Here is a 23,267-nt window from a genome sequence, read left to right as displayed (position 1 = left end):
TGTTAATAATAAATAAGTTAGTGTTTTTCATAACTACCATTGTTCTCTGTTTGACTCGTCCTTTTTCTAACATTCCACACTACTAAATAATACAAGTAGGTATGATTCCTGCTGATATCGTATCGGACCAATATCGGTATGGGGCAAGTTCAACACTCCTATTGTATCAGAAGTGAAACAGTCGGGGAACTCCTATGGTGTGGACCAGTAAAGAGTATGTAGTTAATGTCACATTGTGTAACAAACATCAGCAAACACACAAGTTGTTGTTGTCATATTCCATCAGCACGTTGTGTAACAAACATAAAACACACAAGTTGTGTCAGTTTAGAGGTTCGGTGCTTTTTAATTCTTCCTCACATGCGATCAAATGGCAGACTGAGCTCACATACACTTGTTTAATCGTGCTCATATCGCACCAGGACGGCAGGCAGACGCGTGAAGTGACGGAAAACACGACAACACTTTGTCACACACACACACACAAACACACACACAAGGACAACAAAGACACACAACATGGCCGCACATGCAGGTTAGCAGCAGCCGTTTCCTCGACATACAGCTTGGGGGTCACGGTTGTTCACAGTCATGATAAATAGTACAGCATGAGGTAAGTACAAGCACCTTGGAGTACACAGTGGTGATAAATGTCAAAGTAGTGACAGACACACAAGCAAACACCTGCTGAGATGATCTCCTTAAAGGGGACCTTTGATGATTTATAAACGTATAAAAGTTGTCGTGTTAGAAATACCCAAAATCATAACGCATTTGGACATGAGGTTTTGTTTTTTCAAACAGTGGGCCATTTGTGATGTCACAGATTGACGGACATACTGATGTGGGCATTTCTGGTGTATTCTGTAGGCCTTACTCCTCCCACTCCGCTGTCATTCCGCCTCCTTTCTTGCCCTCCCGCCTGCTCTGATGTCCATGGAATTGATTCATTTCGCACAGGACTGTTTTGTCAACATGGGCCAGGAAGTAGAAGGTAACGCGGCAGCGTGACTAGTTTAACGAGATTTCTCCATCAAGAAGCTACATTTTCCCAGGCGTTTCTTAACCTTGAACACACCTCTCCCGTATTACATCACTAACATAGGGGCGGAAACCTTTGGGCTCCTCACGAATTGATCTGATTGCAAATCCTAGGGTAACGAATCGATTTTTATATTTCTATTATTTGCTATAATGATCTTAATGTAACGTTTTCAAAATAGGTTACCCGTTAGAAAAAACGCATTATTAAAAAAAAAATATACGTATATATACTGTATTTTTTTTTTCTTCCTGTGGTTGCATGGATACAGCCTAAAAACGGATTTTTAAAAGTAGATTTAAAAAAAAAAAAAATTAAAAGAAAAAGGAATAATATTTATGTTGTGTGGTTGCATGGAGATGGCCTAAAAACGTATTGTTAAAAATGTTTTCATATAAAAAAAGAAATACAAATAAGAATACATTCTTATTGTTTGTTTGATTGCATGGAGATGGCATAAAAAACATTTTAAAAAATCGATTCTTATATTAAAAAAAAGAAAAATTATACAATTTTATTTTTTTTCCTGATTGCATGGAGATAGCCTAAAAACATACATTATTTTTAAAAATTGATTCTTATAAGAATAAAAGAATAAACAGTCATATATTTACATACATACATACATATATATGTATGTATGTATATATATATACATATATGTGTGCATGTATATTAAAGTTAAAGTTAAAGTACCAATGATTGTCACACACACACTAGGTGTGGAGAAATTATTCTCTGCATTTGACCCATCACCCTTGATCACCCCCTGGGAGGTGAGGGGAGCAGTGTATATATGTGTATATACTGTATATACATATATGTATGTATGTATATTTATATATATATATACACACATATATATATACATACATGCATATACATACATACATACATATATATATATATATATATATATATATATATATATATATATATATATATATATATATATATATATATATATATATATATATATATATATATATATATACAGACATATATTCTTTTTCTGGTTGCGTTTATATACATATGTACATATACATATATTGAATATATGTATATAAGTATTTATATATACAGTGTATATATATATATATATATATATACATATTTATGTATATATATATATATACACACACACACAGTAGGTCGTGAGTTCAAATCCCGGCCGAGTCATACCAAAGACTATAAAAATGGGACCATTACCTCCCTGCTTGGCACTCAGCATCAAAGGTTGGAATTGGGGGTTAAATCACCAAAAATTATTCCCGGGCGCGGCCCCCGCTGCTGCTCACTGCTCCCCTCACCTCCCAGGGGGTGATCAAGGGTGATGGGTGAAATGCAGAGAATAATTTCGCCACAACTAGGGTGTGTGTGACAATCATTAGTACTTTAACTTTAACATACATATATATACTGTGTACATACATACATACATATATACACATATATATATATATATATATATATATATATATATATATATATATATATATATATATATATATATAAGAATCAATTTATATATATGTATGTATATACCTATATACATATATATGTATATGTACATATACATATGTATAATAACACAACCAGAAAAAAAATAAAAAAGACATATATACACAATTTATATATTTTTTCCTTTGCCCATCTAAATGCAACCAGTAAACAAAGAGAAGTTTCTTCAGCGCAAAAAATATGACTAATGTGGTGAAGCTGTATTTTTATTTAATCCAAAATTTTATCGCCTATTTATTTATGAAACATATTTATTATTATTGATTTAGAATGTATTTATTTTAGTATTACATAATTGTATGTAAATGTTTTTTGTTTTTTTTAAATCAGTTTTAAGAGTACATTTGATTAGTATTTCTTTTTGTACTCAGCCTGGCCAAAGGCTTGATAATAATCTTTGTGATTAACACATGCTTTCATACTGGTAAAGTGTAAGTAGGTTAGATATAACAATCAAATACCATTAAAATCAAAGTATGATTACTAATTCAGTGTTAATGTTTATTTAGTGGAAAGGTTAGGCCCTAAAGTGAAAAAGGAACCCCTGAAGTAGACCAGAAGGGGGTGTGTCAAGTGTGGATTCCAATCATCATAGGTCCCCTTTAGTCCTTGGAATGTGACTTTGGCCACTGGAACCATGGACACATTTATTTCTACAACTTATTTCAGTCAAAGATTTGTGAATAATAAACAAACATTGTGGTTGTTTTGTTGGCTCTTCTGCTTGAAGTCCCGGCCTGGAATCACCAAGTAAAAGTGGCCCCAAACACTCTTACAAGAACACGTTCAAAAGTCGAGCACTTGGCAAACAGCAGCGTTTGATTGGAAACATCACAGCAAATTCTGGAAGGAATACTGGACTTCTTTTAGTCGCTCCTCAAACAAGTCCTCTGTGATCGCCAGTCTCTAAGCACCTTTTAGGCATCCGCGTTCCTCCTCACTATTGCACTCTACAGCTCGGCAGAGAGGACACCAAAGACCCAAAGGTAAAGAAAGGTAGAACCTCAAGTTGGAGGAATCATCACAAAGCAAACAAACCACCACCCGTTTATTGGAGCCAAGAACAAGTACGAGGTGCGTTCCCAGGATTAGTTCTTACAATCTGCATTAGGACTGAACCCGGAGTCCTTTCCAAAGACTGAATCCCAGAACCCACAAGTTTATTGGAGCCAAGAACAAGTACGAGGTGCGTTCCCAGGATTAGTTCTTACAATCTGCATTAGGACTCATCCCAGAGTCCTTTCCAAAGACTGAATCCCAGAACCCACAAGTTTATTGGAGCCAAGAACAAGTACGAGGTGCGTTCCCAGGATTAGTTCTTACAAACTGCATTAGGACTGATCCCGGAGTCCTTTCCAAAGACTGAATCCCAGAACCCACAAGCTGTACCTCTGCAGACGGAGCAGGTTCTTTAGACTTGGCACACAAAGCAGCGATAGAGAAGATTTGAAGGCACACAAAGATTGTGAGTGGAGGAAGTTGCGTTAGTGTTCACAGAGCACAAGAAGCAGACGAGCATGCTCCGTCTCAAGCTGAAGCAGGAAGAAGAGAGTCGGAGCCGGTAGGGCGGAGGAGGACGCTAACGCTGCCAAGGATCACGAACCTGGCACGTAGAGGACGGCACTGCCCTCGTCCATGGCGAACATGTTGGATCCCGTGCAGACATAGACGCCCGCGTCCTCCGGCTGTACGTTCTGGATGGTCAGGATGCCGTTGAAGTCCATGGCGCGGTTGGGCAGCTTACCGTTCCCCTGCCGGGTCCACACCAGCGTGTAGGCCGGCGACTGAGGAGGACCACAACATGTTCACCTTCAAGAGCTCTTAGTTACCTCCGCCAGGAGCTAAACGTTTGTTTCAAACACGCATACAAGATCACATGTTTACAGTTCAATAAATCAACATGTCCGAAAAGGAGTAGAAGAAAGTAGATCTTATTCAATTATTTACCCTTATTATGACCTATTTAACCCTTTTCCTTTCACTCATTTTGGTAACGACTGAAGACAACGATAAAGATATGCCCTAGTAGTGTAAACTCTTTGTGGAGAACTCAAATACAAATAAAGCTCTCTTTGTCTCTGTGGGTGGAGGCGGGGATGTTAGCATAGTCGCTAGCATAGCCTTGCGGCTTGTTTGAAAGCAACAGACCAACCCAAACAAACAAATGTATCCCTCGATTCGCTGGGGTTTGTTTTTTGGTTAGTTAGTTAGCTCGCGGGTAGTGATGGGTCCGGCAACACCGATGCATGCGCCGAGCTCATAGAGCGAAACCCTGTGTCGGTGCGCGTACCGCTTTTAGAAAGTCACGTGACCGATCATGAGCTGTTTTGGTCATGTGACCGATACGTGAACTGTGTCGCACTCCCGCCTCCTCTGTGCCCTGTGAGCGGCTCTTTTCTACAGCCGGAGAAATAATAACTAAGAAGAGACGACTGAAGTGTTGATAACAACCAAACTTACCCCCCCACCCCCATATCTTACCCCCCCACCCCCATATCCCACACCCCGGATTGTAAATAATGTAAATAATTCAATGTATATACTCTGATGATTAACTTGTGTGATGACTGTATTATGATGTTAGTATATATCTGTATCATTAATCAATTTAAGTGGACCCCGACTAAACAAGTTGAAAAACTTATTGGGGGGTTACCATTTAGTGGTCAATTGTACGGAATATGTACTTCACTGTGCAATCTACTAATAAAAGTCTCAATCAATCAATGAAATAAATCGTCTAAAATTGAATACGTTGGAAAAACTGTTTTTTTAAAAAATAAAAATGTGTAAAAAATTAATTTAAAAAAATCCCAGTCCACAAGCATCCTCATTCACAACGCATTCTCTTAGATTTCCATGTTATTATACATGTTCATATTTTTTATTGACTGTATCTAAAAAAGATAAAAATATATTTTTATTTAAATGAAGATATGAAATAATCCTAAATGAAATACAATGACTTGGTTTATATTATTGTATATACTAGGTCATAAAATCAGTGTCAGTTGAGTCGGTCCATAGGTTGCCTGTAGGGATTTTTAATGTCCAGCAGATGTCAGTATTTAGTGACACAGTATCGACACAGTATCAATACAGTTTTGCAATGTGTCGAAACGCTTCATGGCGCCTCATCAACCCATCACTACTCGCTAGCAACATAGCTCAAAAAGTTAAGAAAGGATTTTCATTCACCGTCTGGATCCATGACTTTTTGGAAAGATTCCTTATTATTAGGATATATTTTAGGGCTGTGAATCTTTGGGCACCACACAATTGGATTCGATTCATGGTGGAAACGATTCAATTCAGAATCGATTCTCGATTCAAAACGATTCTCGATTCAAAATTAATACTTTTTTAATAACATTGGGTGCCAGTTCTATGATGAACTACTTCCCTCCATAAAGTAAATACCGTATTTTTCGGACTATAAGTCGCAGTTTTTTTCACAGTGCGACTTATATATGTTTTTTTCCGTCTTTATTATGCATTTTCGGCAGGTGCGACTTATACTCCGGTGCGACTTATACTCCGAAAAATACGGTAAACAGCTCTGATACATTTCTATATTACTTAAAAGAAAACTGGTTTTGTTGGATAAACTTCTCCCCAAACATTTAATAAAGTCAAATACAAATAAAGCTAAAAGATAAGTATCCAACTCTTCTCTTTTCTAAAGTAAATGTGTACAGCAGATGTAGATCATCTACATCAACTATATGATTTGTCTGAGTGGCTGGACAGGACAGATACAAAAAATAAAACAATTTAAATTGTTTTTTTGATATACATTTATTTTTAAACCATTGAGACTTGTTACAAATAACAATCGTTCTTTATTCAAAAATAGATTTTTTTTGACATCCCTAAAAGAAGGAGATTTGCACTCTCGGAGTGCTTTTCTACAGTAGTTTGTGACGTTACAATCAGTAAACGACTAACTAACTAACTAACTAACTAACTAACTAACTAACTAACTAACCAAATATTTAATAAAACCAAATACAATTAAAGCAACAAGAGAAATATCCAACTCTTCTCTTTTCTAAAGTAAATGTGTACAGCAGATGTAGATCATCTACATCAACTATATGATTTGTCTGAGTGGCTGGACAGGACAGATTAAAAATAAAGAAATAAATAAAAATCAATTTTTGATCCTTTTTTTTTTTTTTAATCGATTGAGAATCGTTACAAATAAGAATCGCGATTCATTCAAAATTCGCTTTTTTTCTTCTTTTTTTAAAGATATGGCCTGGAGGAGATTTGTACTCTCCGAGTGTTTTTCTGCTAATTACTAACTAATTAACTAAACCAGAACACGTTGACCAAGTTTTTGGATTGCGTGAGACTAAAAAGTGAAGTCTGCAAATGCGAGTACTGAATTCGGTACTTTTATAAGCACCGACTGAATTCCGTGGGTAGTAGCAGGTATCGATTCACATAAAATTCAAAGGTGCCATATTTCTAGGGATGATACTCGAAACCGGTTTTCCGACTCGAATCCCTTTTTGAGAACCGGTACCCGTTATCGAGACCACTATAGTAAAGAAAAAGTGTTGGTTCTTTATTCGAATCCCTGGGAACGAATCCCGTCCCGAACAGAAATGCCCCGTGAGACATCACAAGAAATGACGTCATTAAGTGCAGATAGGGAAAGCAGGAAAAACAATGGACCGGAAAAAGCGCTCCAAGGTGTAATAAAGGTGTAAACAACCCTTTTCGGGGCTACCGCGCATGCTCATCACTCCTGTTGCATGCTGGGTAGTGTAGTTGTTATATCCCCTAGCTCATAACATCACATCTTTCCCCCTATAAAGAAATAATGTTAACTCAATAGTGTATTTCTTTTTTTAGCTTAAACTTTTAATTTTTTTAGCATTGTAACCACATTTGCAAAAAACATTTTTCTCTCCATAGAATTTTCTTTCAATAAAGAAATAAAGTGCAACAATGTCAAAGCATCATAACAAACAGTTATGTCAAAAAGCAGCAGAAGTGCACTTTTTGGAGAGCTGTATTATTTTCAGTTTTGTGCCCAAGGGACTGATTTTATTTAACACTATATTATTATTTATACACCTATAGTGATCACAGAGACAGGTTGTTTTTGTGTTGCTGTATATATTTGTTTTTCTGAAAAATCCCACTTAATATACTTTGCGTAACAACAGTCAATATTTATTTATTTTATTTTATTTTTTAGGGGGGGGGGGGGTAACAGTCAATATTTAATTATTTATTTATTTATTAGATTTTATTTTTTTCTTATATAATAAAAGTGAGCTTTTGTTAAACCAAATATTGATTGATTTTTTACACCGATTTTTTTACACTGAATTTTTATAGACTGAATGATTTTGCACTGAATTTTAATACACTGACATTTACTTTACACTGAATTTTTTACACAACTTTTTTACACAAAATTTTTATAAACAGAATTTTTTTTTACAAACTGAATATTTTTTAAACTGAATTTGTATATACTGAGATTTGTACACATTTTTACACACTGAATTTTTTCACATTGAACTTCTTTACACTGAATTTTTATACACTGAGTTTTTTTTGCACTGAATTTTTATAAACTTAATTATTTTGCACTGAATTTTATTACACTGAACATTTTTGTACACTGAATTTTTTTTCATCGATTTTTTTTTTACACTGAACTTTATTACACAGTATTTTAATAAACTGATTTTTTTTTTTTACAAACTGAATCTTCTTACACTGAATTTTTATTAACTGAGATTTGTACACTCAATTTTTACACACCAAATTTTTTTTACATTGTATTTTTTAACATTGAGGTTTTTTTACACTGAATATTTATCCACTTAATTTTTATACACTGAGTTTTTTTCCATATACAACAACCTATCTGGACTCGATAAGAGAATCGATAAGGAATCGGTTCGATAAGAGGATTCGATAATAGGCTCGAACTCGATAATTTTTTATCAAACATCATCCCTACATTTTTCCATACCTTTCTTGCAGGTGAGGTCATAGCTTGATGCTAATTTACATTGGCCTTGCCATAAACAGGCTACTATTAGCATTAGTGATTTGACATGGCGATTTCAACACCCCCAAATTGGTTAATGAACAAAAACAGCTATCGTTGAGTACCGTACTTCTCTCTACCTGCCAATACAATCTGTGATGCATTGGCAAACCATTGATTTTCTGACCCGGATTCCAGAAGTCACACCTCGTCCTCGTTACCTTGCTCTTTGCCGTGCAGATGAAGTTGACGGTCGCTCCCACTCGGATTGTTTGGGCTTTGGGCTCCTCCACGGTCACCTCGATGGCTTTGCTGGGAACACCTGGTGGAACCATGTGGAATTTGAAGGCTGCAGGTTCACACTACAAACTCCTACTGGCCCTGTCATTACGTATTCTTCATCTTTATTTGGACGGATAGAGCACAAAAAAGCTGGGGATTGCATCATCCGGAGTTCACAGCGTTTCAAATAATTGATCTGTGAATATTATCAGTTATTAGTGTCACTACCCGATTTGCTAAAGTCAGCAACTGTAAATTCCAGACTATAAACTGCTATTTTTTTCCTACGCTTTGAACCCGGAGGCTTATAAAACAGTGCGGCTAATTTTTGGATTTTCTTCGCTGACGGCGAAACACAGACACAGTGATATGGCGTGTTATTGTTTGCTCTATGGAAGAGTTCACTCTCTGCAGGTGTTGCAGGTTGAAAACGGACTTCCCTAAATGCCCTGGCCCCACAATACCTGACCGAGCTTCTGCACCGTCATACCTTGTCTAGAGCCCTAAGGTCAGCTGACCAACTGCTGCTGCCGGTCCCCAGATCCAGGCTAAAGACCAGAGGGGACAGAGCCTTCTCCGTTGCTGCCCCTAAGCTCTGGAACAGCCTTCCCCTCAGCCCAGAGCCTGGGGGTCTTCAAAACCCTTCTTAAGACCTAGATCTTCTCGCTGGCCTTTAACCTGTGCTGAGCCCGCCCACTAGGCCACCATTTCTAGACCACCTCCCCCTCACTTTAGTTGTTTTTTTCAATTTGTCGCACTTTTATTATTTCATTATTTTTATCTTGCAATTTTACTTTTTATCCGAACCCTTTTACCGTATTCCTTTTGCACTATCTTGTTTAGCTTATTCATTGTTTATGTTCTTTGTTTTTGTTTTATTATTGTTTTTTTTTAATTAAAAAATTGTTGTAAACGTGCTATATAAATAAAGTTGCCTTGCCTAGTGCCCCGAACTGGAAGTAAAACCGTCCATGGCGTTTTCTACTCGTACGATTCCAAGCAAGGTTTGCGAGTTTTACAATATAACTAAAACAATTCTTACCTACTAAAGCGTCCCATGTGTGATGTCCGTAGGAGTGTTTTCATGCATATTTGTACGTGCTATCGTAATGTAATCAAGCTGGCGTCGTTAGCATTAGCTAATATGCTAACACGTTTACAAGTGTCTGTGTTTGTATTATTAACTTACAATGGTATCATTTTTGTATTGTTTCAGTTTCACAAATTCGTCACCGTGGAGTTCTTGAGTCTGTTTAGCTGATTGGAGAGCTAGCTTGCGCAGCTAGCGGGTCCATGACGATGACTTCTGTTTTGTTTGGTCAGCCGTTTTACTGCCGTTTGGAAACAATTAATGTATGTAAATAACATTTACAGAATATTTCAGTGTAAATAACTAATTTCACAACCTATGTATCTGCGGCTTATAGTCAGGTGCGACCAATATATGGAAAATGTTTTTTATTTATTTCTAAATGTAGTGGGTGTGGCTTATGTACCGGTGCGCTCTGTAGTCCTAAATATATGGCAATTATTTAACTTTTATCTACAAACCCCGTTTCCATATGAGTTGGGAAATTGTGTTAGATGTAAATACAAACTGAATACAATGATTTGCAAATCCTTTTCAACCCATAATTAATTGAATGCACTACAAAGACAAAATATTTGATGTTCAAACTCATAAACTTTATTTTTTTTTTGCAAATAATAATTAACTTAGACTTTCATGGCTGCAACACGTGCCAAAGTAGATGGAAAAGGGCATGTTCACCACTGTGTTACATGGCCTTTCCTTTTAACAACACTCAGTAAACGTTTGGGAACTGAGGAGACACATTTTTTAAGCTTCTCAGGTGGAATTCTTTCCCATTCTTGCTTGATGTACAGCTTAAGTTGTTCAACAGTCCGGGGGTCTCCGTTGTGGTATTTTAGGCTTCATAATGCGCCACACATTTTCAATGGTAGACAGGTCTGGACTACAGGCAGGCCAGTCTAGTACCCGCACTCTTTTACTATGAAGCCACGTTGATGTAACACCTGGCTTGGCATTGTCTTGCTGAAATAAGCAGGGGCGTCCATGGTAACGTTGCTTGGATGGCAACATATGTTGCTCCAAAACCTGTATGTACCTTTCAGCATTAATGGCGCCTTCACAGATGTGTAAGTTACCCATGTCTTGGGCACTAATACACCCCCATACCATCACACATGCTGGCTTTTCAACTTTGCGCCTTTAACAATCCGGATGGTTCTTTTCCTCTTTGGTCCGGAGGACACGACGTCCACAGTTTCCAAAAGCAATTTGAAATGTGGACTCGTCAGACCACAGAACACTTTTCCACTTTGTATCAGTCCATCTTTGATGAGCTCAGGCCCAGCGAAGCCGACGGTGTTTCTGGGTGTTGTTGATAAACGGTTTTCGCCTTGCATAGGAGAGTTTTAACTTGCACTTACAGATGTATCGACCAACTGTAGTTACTGACAGTGGGTTTCTGAAGTGTTCCTGAGCCCATGTGGTGATATTCTTTACACACTGATGTCGCTTGTTGATGCAGTACAGCCTGAGGGATCGAAAGTCACGGGCTTAGCTGCTTACGTGGAGTGATTGCTCCAGATTCTCTGAACCCTTTGATGATATTATGGACCGTAAATGGTGAAATCCCGAAATTCCTTGTAATAGCTGGTTGAGAAAGGTTTTTCTTAAACTGTTCAACAATTTGCTCACGCATTTGTTGACAAAGTGGTGACCCTCGCCCCATCCTTGTTTGTGAATGACTGAGCATTTCATGGAATCTACTTGTATACCCAATCATGGCACCCACCTGTTCCCAATTTGCCTGTTCACCTGTGGGATGTTCCAAATAAGTGTTTGATGAGCATTCCTCAACTTTATCGGTATTTATTGCCACCTTTCCCAACTTCTTTGTCACGTGTTGCTGGCATCAAATTCTAAAGTTAATGATTATTTATTTATTATCAGTTTGACCATCAAATATGTTGTCTTTGTAGCACATTCAACTGAATATGGGTTGAAAATGATTTGCAAATCATTGTATTCCGTTTGTATTTACATCTAACACAATTTCCCAACTCATATGGAAACGGGGTTTGTACTCTTATCTACTGTTAACCTCAAATAACCGACTCTCTTCTTTGCATTTTGCACCCCAACCGAGCGAAACCACGAGAATAAACACTTCGGATGAGAAGTCCAACGACTCCCGAGACAACCTGAACAGTGCAGCTGCGATGCATTCAGTGTCCTGATAAAAAAAAAACAGCTGATCATGTCACGGCCCGGGCACATGCCAATGCGCATTCCTCAATGAGCGCACCTCGGGACACGCCCACGGCCGCTCCTCTCCTGCACGCGTCACTCCACCGGCTGCAGTCAATCTGAAATCAGCGCACCTGTCGGTGATATCTTCCTGGTCTTCTTAAGCCTGCACAACCTGCCATCCCTCGCCGGAATATAACCTTCTGTTGGCGTACTGTAAGCTTGTCTCCAGCTTCCTAGCTGCCTTCTGTCCTGATCTCTGTGTTTTCCCCGTAGATTGTCGTGTCCTCCCTCACCCCGCAGTTCCCTGTGTGCATCCCCAAGTCAAGCTGTGCGTCTTGTCCTCCTAGATCTTCCCTGCCTCCCTCGTGCTTCCTGGTTCTCGACTCCTCGCTAGCCCCCGGACTACGACGACTCGACTTACGTGTTCCTTCGCTCTCGACAACACTTGGTAACACACACCTCAGCTAACTACACACATAGTCTCACACACATACACTCTTGGGTTTTGACACTCTCCATTTCCTTAGTGTAGTTTATTAGTTAGTATTGTTTATTATTATTATTATTATTATATATATATATATATATATATATATTGACTATATATATAATAAATGATTGAACAATACTGCCCCCTGGTATCTGTTGCCGTCATCTTCCTTAGTCAAACCATAACAGATCAATGGCTATTCATTAAATACTGTTAAACTCAGAATGGCGCTATCAATGAGTTTTTAGTACTTTACCGGTCCAAATACTCCACCACGAATATGTGATGGCGTCGCTAAAAAGCCCTGAGATGAAAATCTTTGGCAAGATTTACAAAACAATCCATCAGTGATATGGCGAGGAGCCAGTCTCAGTACCCTGCAGGAAACATACAAAACAAAAGGTAGTTGTCGGGAAAGTATACGCACTCGTGACAACGATTTCTGCACGGCTCCTGTTGCTGCTGCGCTGGTCTCGGCAGGTACACACGTAAACGCCGGCGTCGCTTGGCTGGACATTGTGGAAGTAAAGTTCTGCTCCTGCACACAACACAAACCACTAATTAGTTATTAGGACTCTCCCACACACGTATTTACGTCTCTTTCTAGTGGATGCTGCAGATTGACCGATTATCAACCGATATTTGCATTTTGACGTATATCGCCCATTTTTTATTGCCATCTGCCATTTTTTTGACAACTAATGACATCAGCAGATACAATATGTACACAGATGATACCAGTATTTAGTAAATAAAGTAGATTGTAACAATTACGGCTATAAGGTCCCTTTTTTTGTCATCTCATGTGGCCACGCCCACCATCTTGCCGTCTCTGTGCCTCCAATACGTGTCTTCTGTTTGCCTGTCAAAACTCCCATTTTTGGCCGGGAAATCCAGTTTTTGTCCTTCTTTCCTGGCATCTTTTGTGGTTCCGTTTTTTTTTTTTTTTTGGCTACTGCAGCGATAGAGTCGTTGGACAAAACTTTGTCTGCTCATTCAAGGAGTGCACAGAATTTCATGTTCTGAGATTCAATCAAATAATGCGATGGACATGGGTAAGACAGAAAAAATATTTCTGCCAAAAATGCTGAATTTTTATACACTGAATTATTTTGCACTGAATTTTAGTACACTGATTTTTTGTACAGTGAACTTTTTTACACTGAATTTTTACACGCTGAGTTGTTTTGCACTGAATTTTAATACACCGAAAAAAATGGACACTGAATTTTTTTTAATGGATTTTTTTACACTGAACTTTTTTTACACTGAACTTTTATAAACGGAATTTTTTTTACAAACTGAGTCTTTTTACACTGAAGTTGTATATACTGAGATTTGTACACTCAATTTTTACACACTGAATTTTTTTACACTCAATTGTTATACACTGAGTTTTTTTGCACAGAATTTTTATAGACTGAATTGTTTTGCACTGAATTTTGATACACTGACATTTTTTTTATACAGAATTTTTTATACAACTTTTTTACACTGAATTTTTATAAACTGAATTTTTTTTACAAACTGAATATTGTTTTAACTGAATTTGTATATACTGAGATTTCATTTTTACACACTGAATGTTTTCACATTGAACTTATTTTTATACACCGAGTTTTTTTGCACTGAATTTTTATAGACTGAATTATTTTGCACTGAATTTTATTGCACTGAACATTTTTGTACGCTGAATTGTTTTACATTGATTATTTTTTACACTAAACCTTTTTACACTGAATTTTCATAAACTGAATATTTTTTACAAACTGAATCTTCTTACACTTAATTTTTATTAACTGACATTTGTACACAATTTTTTTTTACACTCAATTTTTACACACTGAGTTTTTTTGCATTGAATTTTTATAGACAGAATTTTTTTGCACTGAATTTTAATACACCAAAAAAAATGGACACTGAATTTTTTTTAATGGATTTTTTTTACACTGAACTTTTTTTTTTACACTGAATTTTTATAAACTGAATTTTTTTACACTGAACTTTTTTACACTAAATTTTTTGCACTGAATTTTAATACACTGACATTTATTTTACACTGAATTTTTTACACAACTTTTTTACACAGAATTTTTATAAACAGAATTTTTTTTACAAACTGAATATTTTTTAAACTGAATTTGTATATACTGAGATTTGTACACAACATTTTTACACACTGAATTTTTTCACATTGAAATTCTTTACACTGATTTTTTTACACTGAATTTTTATACACTGAGTTTTTTTGCACTGAATTTTTATAGACTGAATTATTTTGCACTGAATTTTATTACACTGAACATTTTTGTACACTGAATTTTTTTTCTTCGATTTTTTTTTACACTGAACTTTATTACACAGTATTTTAATAAACTGTTTTTTTTTAACAAACTGAATCTTCTTACACTGAATTTTTATTAACTGAGATTTGTACACTCAATTTTTACACAAAATAGTTTTTTTGCACAGAATTTTTATAGACTGAATTGTTTTGCACTGAATTTTGATACACTGACATTTTTTTTATACAGAATTTTTTATACAACTTTTTTACACTGAATGTTTATAAACTGAATTTTTTTTACAAACTGAATATTGTTTTAACTGAATTTGTATATACTGAGATTTCATTTTTACACACTGAATGTTTTCACATTGAACTTATTTTTATACACCGAGTTTTTTTGCACTGAATTTTTATAGACTGAATTATTTTGCACTGAATTTTATTGCACTGAACATTTTTGTACGCTGAATTGTTTTACATTGATTATTTTTTACACTAAACCTTTTTACACTGAATTTTCATAAACTGAATATTTTTTACAAACTGAATCTTCTTACACTTAATTTTTATTAACTGACATTTGTACACAATTTTTTTACACTCAATTTTTACACACTGAGTTTTTTTGCATTGAATTTTTATAGACAGAATTTTTTTGCATTGAATTTCAATACACCAAAAAAAATGGACACTGAATTTTTTTTAATGGCTTTTTTTTACACTGAACTTTTTTTTTTACACTGAATTTTTATAAACTGAATTTTTTTACACTGAACTTTTTTACACTAAATTTTTTGCACTGAATTTTAATACACTGAGTTTTTTTGCACGGAATTTTTATAGACTGAATTTTTTTGCACTGAATTTTAATACACCAAAAAAAATGGACACTGAATTTTTTTTAATGGATTTTTTTACACTAAACTTTTTTTACACTGAATTTATATATACTGACTTTTTTTACAAACTGAATATTTTTACACTGAATTTGTATATACTGAGATTTGTACACTCAATTTTTACACACTGAATTTTTTACACCGATTTTTTTACACTGAACTTTTTTACACTGAATTTTTATACCCTGAGTTTTTTTGCACTAATTTTTTATAGACTGAATTATTTTGCACTGAATTTTAATACACTGACATTTATTTTACACTGAATTTTTTACAAAACTTTTTTACACTGAATTTTTATAAACTGAATTTGTTTTACAAACTGAATATTTTTTAAACTGAATTTGTATATACTGAGATTTGTACACAACATTTTTACACACTGAATTTTTTCACATTGAACTTCTTTACACTGATTTTTTCACACTGAATTTTTATACACTGAGTTTTTTTGCACTGAATTTTTATAGACTTAATTATTTTGCACTGAATTTTATTACACTGAACATTTTTGTACACTGAATTTTTTTTCATCGATTTTTTTTTTACACTGAACTTTATTACACAGTATTTTAATAAACTGTTTGTTTTTTGACAAACTGAATCTTCTTACACTGAATTTTTATTAACTGAGATTTGTACACTCAATTTTTACATACCAAATTTTTTTACATAGAATTTTTTAACACTGAGTTTTTTTTACACTGAATATTTATCCACTGAATTTTTAGCCACTTAATTTTTATATACTGAGTTTTTTTGCACAAAATTGGTTATACACTGAATTATTTTGCAATGAATTTTAAAACACTGAATTTTTTTAAACTGGAATTTTTTTTTCCATTGAATTCTTTTATACTGAATTTTCAAAAATTGAGATTTTTTACACTTAATTTTTACACACTCAATCTTTTTACACTACATTTTTTATCAACAGAGATTTTTACATTGAAATCTTTTACACTGAATTTTTATAAATTGAATTTTTTACAAACAGAATTTTTTTTTTTACACTGGATTTTTACATACTGAGATTTTCACACTCAATTTTTATAAACTGACTTTTTTTACACTGGATTTTTACATACTGAGATTTTTACACTCAATTTTTACGCACTCAATTTTTTATAAACTGATTTTTTTTAACACTGAACTTTTTTACACTGAATTTTTATACACTGAGTTTTTTTTGCACTGAATTTTACAAACAGATTTTTTTTTTACATTGAATTCATCAACCTCATTTGTTGTAAAAAAAAAAAAATCAGTTCACAAAATTGAAATTCAGAGTCAAAAAAAAGCTTTCATAATAAAGAACCAAATTAACCTCTATACCCGCCTTCCGCCCGTGTGGAACTGGGATAGGCTCCAGCACCCCTCGCGACCTCGAGAGGGACAAGCGGTCGAAAATGGATGGACGGACAGGAAGAAATTATGTCAGCCATCTTGAAAAATGTGACTAATAATCGGTATTGGTATCGGCCCTGAAAAAAACATATTGGTCAATTTCTCGTACAAAGACAGGGGGTACTACAAGAACCAGGATTAATTTCTATGGAGGGGCTGTAGACACGTTTGTAGCAGGTATGAAGTATTTTATGGACACTGGTCAATGATGGGAGATCTTTATGTGTCCATCTCAAACAGTTGGTGACAAAAGTGCGTGACATGGTCTTGCCTTGTCTGCGTCGGTCAGCGCTGCTGGAGATGGGCCGCCCGTCCTCCCTGGACCAGTAGAAGTAGTGCGGCGGCGAGCCGGACACCTGGCAGCGCAGGACCACCGAGCCGCCCTGAGTTGTCAGAACCCTCTCCGGGTAGACCCTCACTACGAGGGCCGCTGCCGCTGCAAAGCGCAGAGAAGGAAAGGAAGCGACAACGTCTTACTTGGGGGCCAAACAGACGCTTGAAGAAACATTTCAGAACATATGAAGTGTGATCATGGGCAGCAGATGTTAATATTTCATCAACTGTGATTTTAATCGCTTGTTTTTTGGGATCAAGACAATGTGGACACAAACTGGGAGGTCAAGGGTGTCCAAACTTTTTGACTTGGGGGCCACATTGGGCTAATATATATACATATAAATACATACATATATACAGTATATATATATATATATATATATATATATATATATATATATATATATATATATATATATATATATATATATGCACAGAATTTCATGTTCTGAGATTCAATCAAATAATGCGATGGACATGGGAAAGACAGAAAAAATATATCTGCCAAAAATGCTAAATTTTTATACACTGAATTATTTTGCACTGAATTTTAATACAATGAATTTTTTTTACGCTGACATTTTTTTTTTTTACACTGAATTTTTGTACATTGAACTTTTTTACATTTCATTTTTACACAGTTTTTTTTGCATTGAATTTTTATCGACTGAATTATTTTGGACTGAATTTTAATACACCAAATATATACATATATACACATATACACACGTATATATTTACATATATATATATATATATATATATATATATATATATATATATATATATATATATATACACACATACAGTATTAAATTAATATGATGGATAAATAATTCATACAATTGGATATTAAGAGTAGGGATGTCCGATAATGGCTTTTTGCCGATATCCGATATTGTCCAACTCTTTAATTACCGGTACCGATATCAACCGATATATGCAGTCGTGGAATTAACACATTATTATGTCTAATTTGGACAACCAGGTATGGTGAAGATAAGGTACTTTTTAAAAAAATTAATAAAATAAGATAAATAAATTAAAAACATTTTCTTGAATAAAAAAGAAAGTAAAACAATATAAAAACAGTTACATAGAAACTCGTAATTAATGAAAATGAGTAAAATTAACTGTTAAAGGTTAGTACTATTAGTGGACCAGCAGCACGCACAATCATGTGTGCTTACGGACTGTATCCCTTGCAGACTGTATTGATATATATTGATATATAATGTAGGAACCAGAATATTAATAACAGAAAGAAACAACCCTTTTGTGTGAATTTTTGGGGTTGGTGCACTAATTGTAAGTGTATCTTGTGTTTTTTATGTTGATTTAATAAAAAAAACAAAAAAAAAAACAAACGATACAGATAATAAAAAAAAACGATACCGATAATTTCCGATATTACATTTTAACGCATTTATCGGCCTTAAGAGTATGTGAAAGTTCGACTCCTACCTTGTTTACATTTGTGACAACCTCCTTAAAGTTTTGCAATCAATCAGAAATATCAAGCAGCTAAACTACGCCAAACGTAGATAAGAGCAGAGAGAGTGTTTTACATTTTTCCCATCACGTAATGGATTTTAATTTCGATTTTTTTTTTCCAACCGCGTTTGGACGTTTTTCATTATCTCCGCAATGGTCAGTGAGCAGGTTGTGTTATGTGTGACCTTTATGTTAGTTAGTTTATTTTTTTGCGCCATGACTAGGGAAGGTTGTTTGGATTGTGTGATAGGTCATTGATATGAATTACTCACGATATTCACAAAATGGCGGCAAATCTGTTGCATTAAAAGACCGCCTGGTAGTTAAGAATAATTTGAAAGCGGCTTTAAAGTTATGACATCTCACGGGCCAAATTGAAGAGGCTGTAGTTTGGACACTCCTATGTTGAGTGCAATGTAAATGACAACAAACTCTATGTTACGTGTGATAAAGCAGCAACTAATTAATGCAATTCATTAATTTTATTTCTTGTATACGATAAAAACTTCCTGCAAATACGATACGTGTTTTGGGGGCGGCACCAAGCGCTCAAACTAGATCAGTCCTGAGTCTGTGAGCATGCTCGGATGGGAAGCCAAACGTCTTCCAAGACTCAAGAGTCATCGGAGAGTGTAAAGACCGGATAGATGAATAAAGAACTTGTTTTTTCTGCCACCTTACCATCGTACGGACGACACTTCTGCCTCTCCTGTGGGTTGCCAACGTACCCAGGAGCACAACTGTGGGTCAAAACACACGATGGAAAGATAAAAACCCAAATACTAACTGGACGTGGTCACCATTGATGCCTTGCTTGAAAGGAAGACTTACCGCTCACAGTACTGGCCCGTGTACCCAGGCTGGCAAGCGGTACACTGGTAGCCGGCATGGCCCAGGCTCTCGCAGGTAGGAGAGAACCTGTCACAAACGAGACGCTGAATGCAGAGCAATACCCCGTAAGACTCCAGCAAAGAAGCTTCGGCTGAAAAGGATGCTTTAAAATGTGGAACGTGTTTTCCACGTGTCACGGATGCTACCTTTGCTTATCCTGTTGTCCAAAAGAGAAGAGTTTGAGCGCTGAAGACTGCCATTATATTTGTTTTTTACCTGACCCTCGCACAGCAGTCATTTGGAAAGGTGAAAGTAGTAGGACAGATGCAGGTGTTAGGTGTTCATGGAAGTTCATGACTGGCTGGTTCCTACAACTGCCCGAGTACACTGGGAGGTAGGGATCCCAATGTGGTACTTTTAGAGCTACTGACCCAAATCTTTTGGTAAACTCTCTCCCTTCCAAGCTCCCTCTAAGTAATGTGAAAAATTGCAACATTACTTAGAAAGAGTTTGGCCGAGTCCACCCTGAGTGATTGTTAAAGGCCTACTGAAATGCGATTTTCTTATTTAAACGGGGATAGCAGGTCCATTCTATGTGTCATACTTGATCATTTTGCGATATTGCCATATTTTTGCTGAAAGGATTTAGTAGAGAACATCGATGATAAAGTTCGCAACTTTTGGTCGCTGATAAAAAAGCCTTGCCTGTACCGTAAGGAGCAGACGAGTAGCGTGACGTCACAGGTTGTGGAGCTCCTCACATCTGCACATTGTTTACAATCATGGCCACCAGCAGCGAGAGCGATTCGGACCAAGAAAGCGACGATTTCCCCATTAATTTGAGCGAGGATGAAAAATTTGTGGATGACGAAAGTGAGAGTGAAGGACTAGAGGGCAGTGGGAGCGATTCAGATAGGGAAGATGCTGTGAGAGGCGGGTGGGACCTGATATTCAGCTGGGAATGACTAAAACAGTAAATAAACACAAGACATATATATACTCTATTAGCCACAACACAACCAGGCTTATATTTAATATGCCACAAATTAATCCCGCATAACAAACACCTCCCCCCTCCCGTCCATATAACCCGCCAATACAACTCAAACACCTGCACAACACACTCAATCCCACAGCCCAAAGTACCGTTCACTTCCCCAAAGTTCATACAGCACATATATTTCCCCAAAGTCCCCAAAGTTACGTACGTGACATGCACATAGCGGCACGCACGTACGGGCAAGCGATCAAATGTTTGGAAGCCGCTGCTGCATGCGTACTCACGGTACCGCGTGTGCGCATCCAACTCAAAGTCCTCCTGGTAGGAGTCTCTGTTGTCCCAGTTCTCCACAGGAACATGGTAAAACTTGACTGTCATCTTTTGGGAATGTAAACAATGAAACACCGGCTGTGTTATCCGGCACAACAGTCAGGGGGTGCATTCTACGGCGAGGGTGCGTTATCCGGCACAACACCTGCCGCAATACACCGCTTCCCACCTACAGCTTTCTTCTTTGCTGTCTCCATTGTTCATTGAACAAATTGCAAAAGATTCACCAACACAGATGTCCAGAATACTGTGGAATTTTGCGATGAAAACAGACGACTTAATAGCTGGCCACCATGCTGTCCCAAAATGTCCTCTACAATCTGTGACGTCACGCGCAGGCGTCATCATACCGAGACGTTTTCAGCAGGATATTCCGCGCGGAATTTAAAATTGCACTTTAGTAAGCTAATTCGGCCGTATTGGCATGTGTTGCAATGTTAAGATTTCATCATTGATGTATAAACTATCAGACTGCGTGGTCAGTAGTAGTGAGTTTCAGTAGTCCTTTAACATCAGTCGGTGTTTAGTCTTGTAACTGGACTAACGAGTCTTGCAACCGGATGTGTCGTCACGTGCAACAAAGGTATGGAAATATGGCACTGTTTGATTTGAAGTGAATCGACACCCGGTAATACCAACGGATTTGGGTCGGTGCCTATTCAAGTAACGAAGTCTGGACCCATCCTTACTGGCTACAGAGCTGAACCTCCAGATTCTGCAGGAAGCTTGTGTTCCGCAATACAAGACTTGAACTCTAAACACGGGAGGAATGTACCATCCCAGAATGTGTGCCAGGACTCACTGGTTGTCCGGGTCAGTGTGAGGGCAGGCGCAGGGCTGGCAGTCCTCTGGCGTGCCAACAGTGGGGTCCCCAAAGAAGCCGGGGGCACACTGCTCGCAGAGCTCCCCCTGCGAGTTGTGCAGGCAGCTCTGCAAGTACAAGAAAGAGGTTTGGGCCGGGCTCAGTCACACCCCGAAGGCGTGTTCTGCGCTCCCTACTGTGCAGACGCCGGTCTCGGGGTGGCAGGAGTCCGAGTGGCCGTTGCATTCGCAGAGCTCACAGTGGCCCAAGTACAAGCCTCCGCCTGTGCGAGTGTAGCCGGGCGCGCAGTCCTGGAACAGAAAGTCCCTCGTTCAGAAGAGCACGGAGCATTTCAGTCCAGTCCAGGACGCGGGAAACACCCACCTGGCAGGAAAGTCCCATGTATCCGGGTGGGCAGCGGCACTGCTCCACCTCCAGAGCCTGCGCCAGTCCGCTGTAGTTGGGCACGGACACCTCCATGCTGACGTCGGAGATGCTGGACGAGCGCATCTCACTGAAGTAGGACGCTCGGATCAGGACGTCGTCAAGGTCGGCCAGGACCATCAGCAGATGCTCCCTTGTGGCGGGCATGCCGTCAGGGCGACGCCAGTGTTCCTAGGAATGACAGAGATAAGAAAACTACTTTCAGCTAAAAGGATCCATAAGTGCTCATTTAATTCCTTATCAGGTCTGGCCAAGTACAATTAGCTAACGCCACCTTTCACATTTGGACCCTTTTTCCCGGTACCTCGCCATCGATATCGCTACGCAGCGATTTTCGTCTTTATACGTTAATAAATATCGTCTTTTCAATCTTTTTAAATCTTTTTTTTTTTAACTTCCCAGTATCATTTGCAAGTATTATAAAAGTACTTTGCGTGCAGTTGCACTTCCAAGACATTAGGTGGCAGTATACTGTATAGACGACGGCAGTGATCTCAAACTTGTGGCACCTCAGTGTCTCAAGTACCACCATATTAAAGTACAGTAGCGTAGTAGGCCCAAGTATTCGTTAAAAACAAGGCAGATGTTTTATCTGACAAGTATATTTCATATTTTAGCCACTGTAACATTACACACAGTTTGAACAGTAACACTGTGTTTGAATATAGGAAAATAAAACACAGTACTTTCATCGAGTGATTCTTTGGCGTACCACTAGATGGCACCCGCGTACCACAATACTCCAGCATGTTGTCGTAGTCAGGAAGTAGTCTTTGCCATTAAGTATACTTTGTTATATT

At 37.2% G+C, this 23,267-nt stretch overlaps 1 protein-coding gene across 1 annotated transcript in view; it reads right to left on the bottom strand.

The window, feature by feature from the left end:
• Nucleotides 1-23,267, bottom strand: part of hspg2 (heparan sulfate proteoglycan 2) — a 362,847-nt gene that overhangs the window by 116,396 nt on the left and 223,184 nt on the right. The window contains exons 42-50 of the mRNA XM_061923339.2: nt 22,408-22,638; nt 22,221-22,334; nt 22,024-22,151; nt 19,892-19,978; nt 19,742-19,800; nt 17,502-17,666; nt 13,062-13,172; nt 8,804-8,904; nt 4,167-4,347 (exon numbers count right to left, since the gene is read on the bottom strand). Coding sequence (XP_061779323.2) covers nt 4,167-4,347; nt 8,804-8,904; nt 13,062-13,172; nt 17,502-17,666; nt 19,742-19,800; nt 19,892-19,978; nt 22,024-22,151; nt 22,221-22,334; nt 22,408-22,638 — 1,177 coding nt within the window. The remainder of the gene's footprint in view (nt 1-4,166; nt 4,348-8,803; nt 8,905-13,061; nt 13,173-17,501; nt 17,667-19,741; nt 19,801-19,891; nt 19,979-22,023; nt 22,152-22,220; nt 22,335-22,407; nt 22,639-23,267) is intronic.

This window comes from Nerophis lumbriciformis, linkage group LG01, assembly GCF_033978685.3.
Source record: "Nerophis lumbriciformis linkage group LG01, RoL_Nlum_v2.1, whole genome shotgun sequence".
Classification (NCBI taxonomy): domain Eukaryota; kingdom Metazoa; phylum Chordata; class Actinopteri; order Syngnathiformes; family Syngnathidae; genus Nerophis; species Nerophis lumbriciformis.
This window is presented reverse-complemented; position numbering and strand designations above follow the sequence as displayed.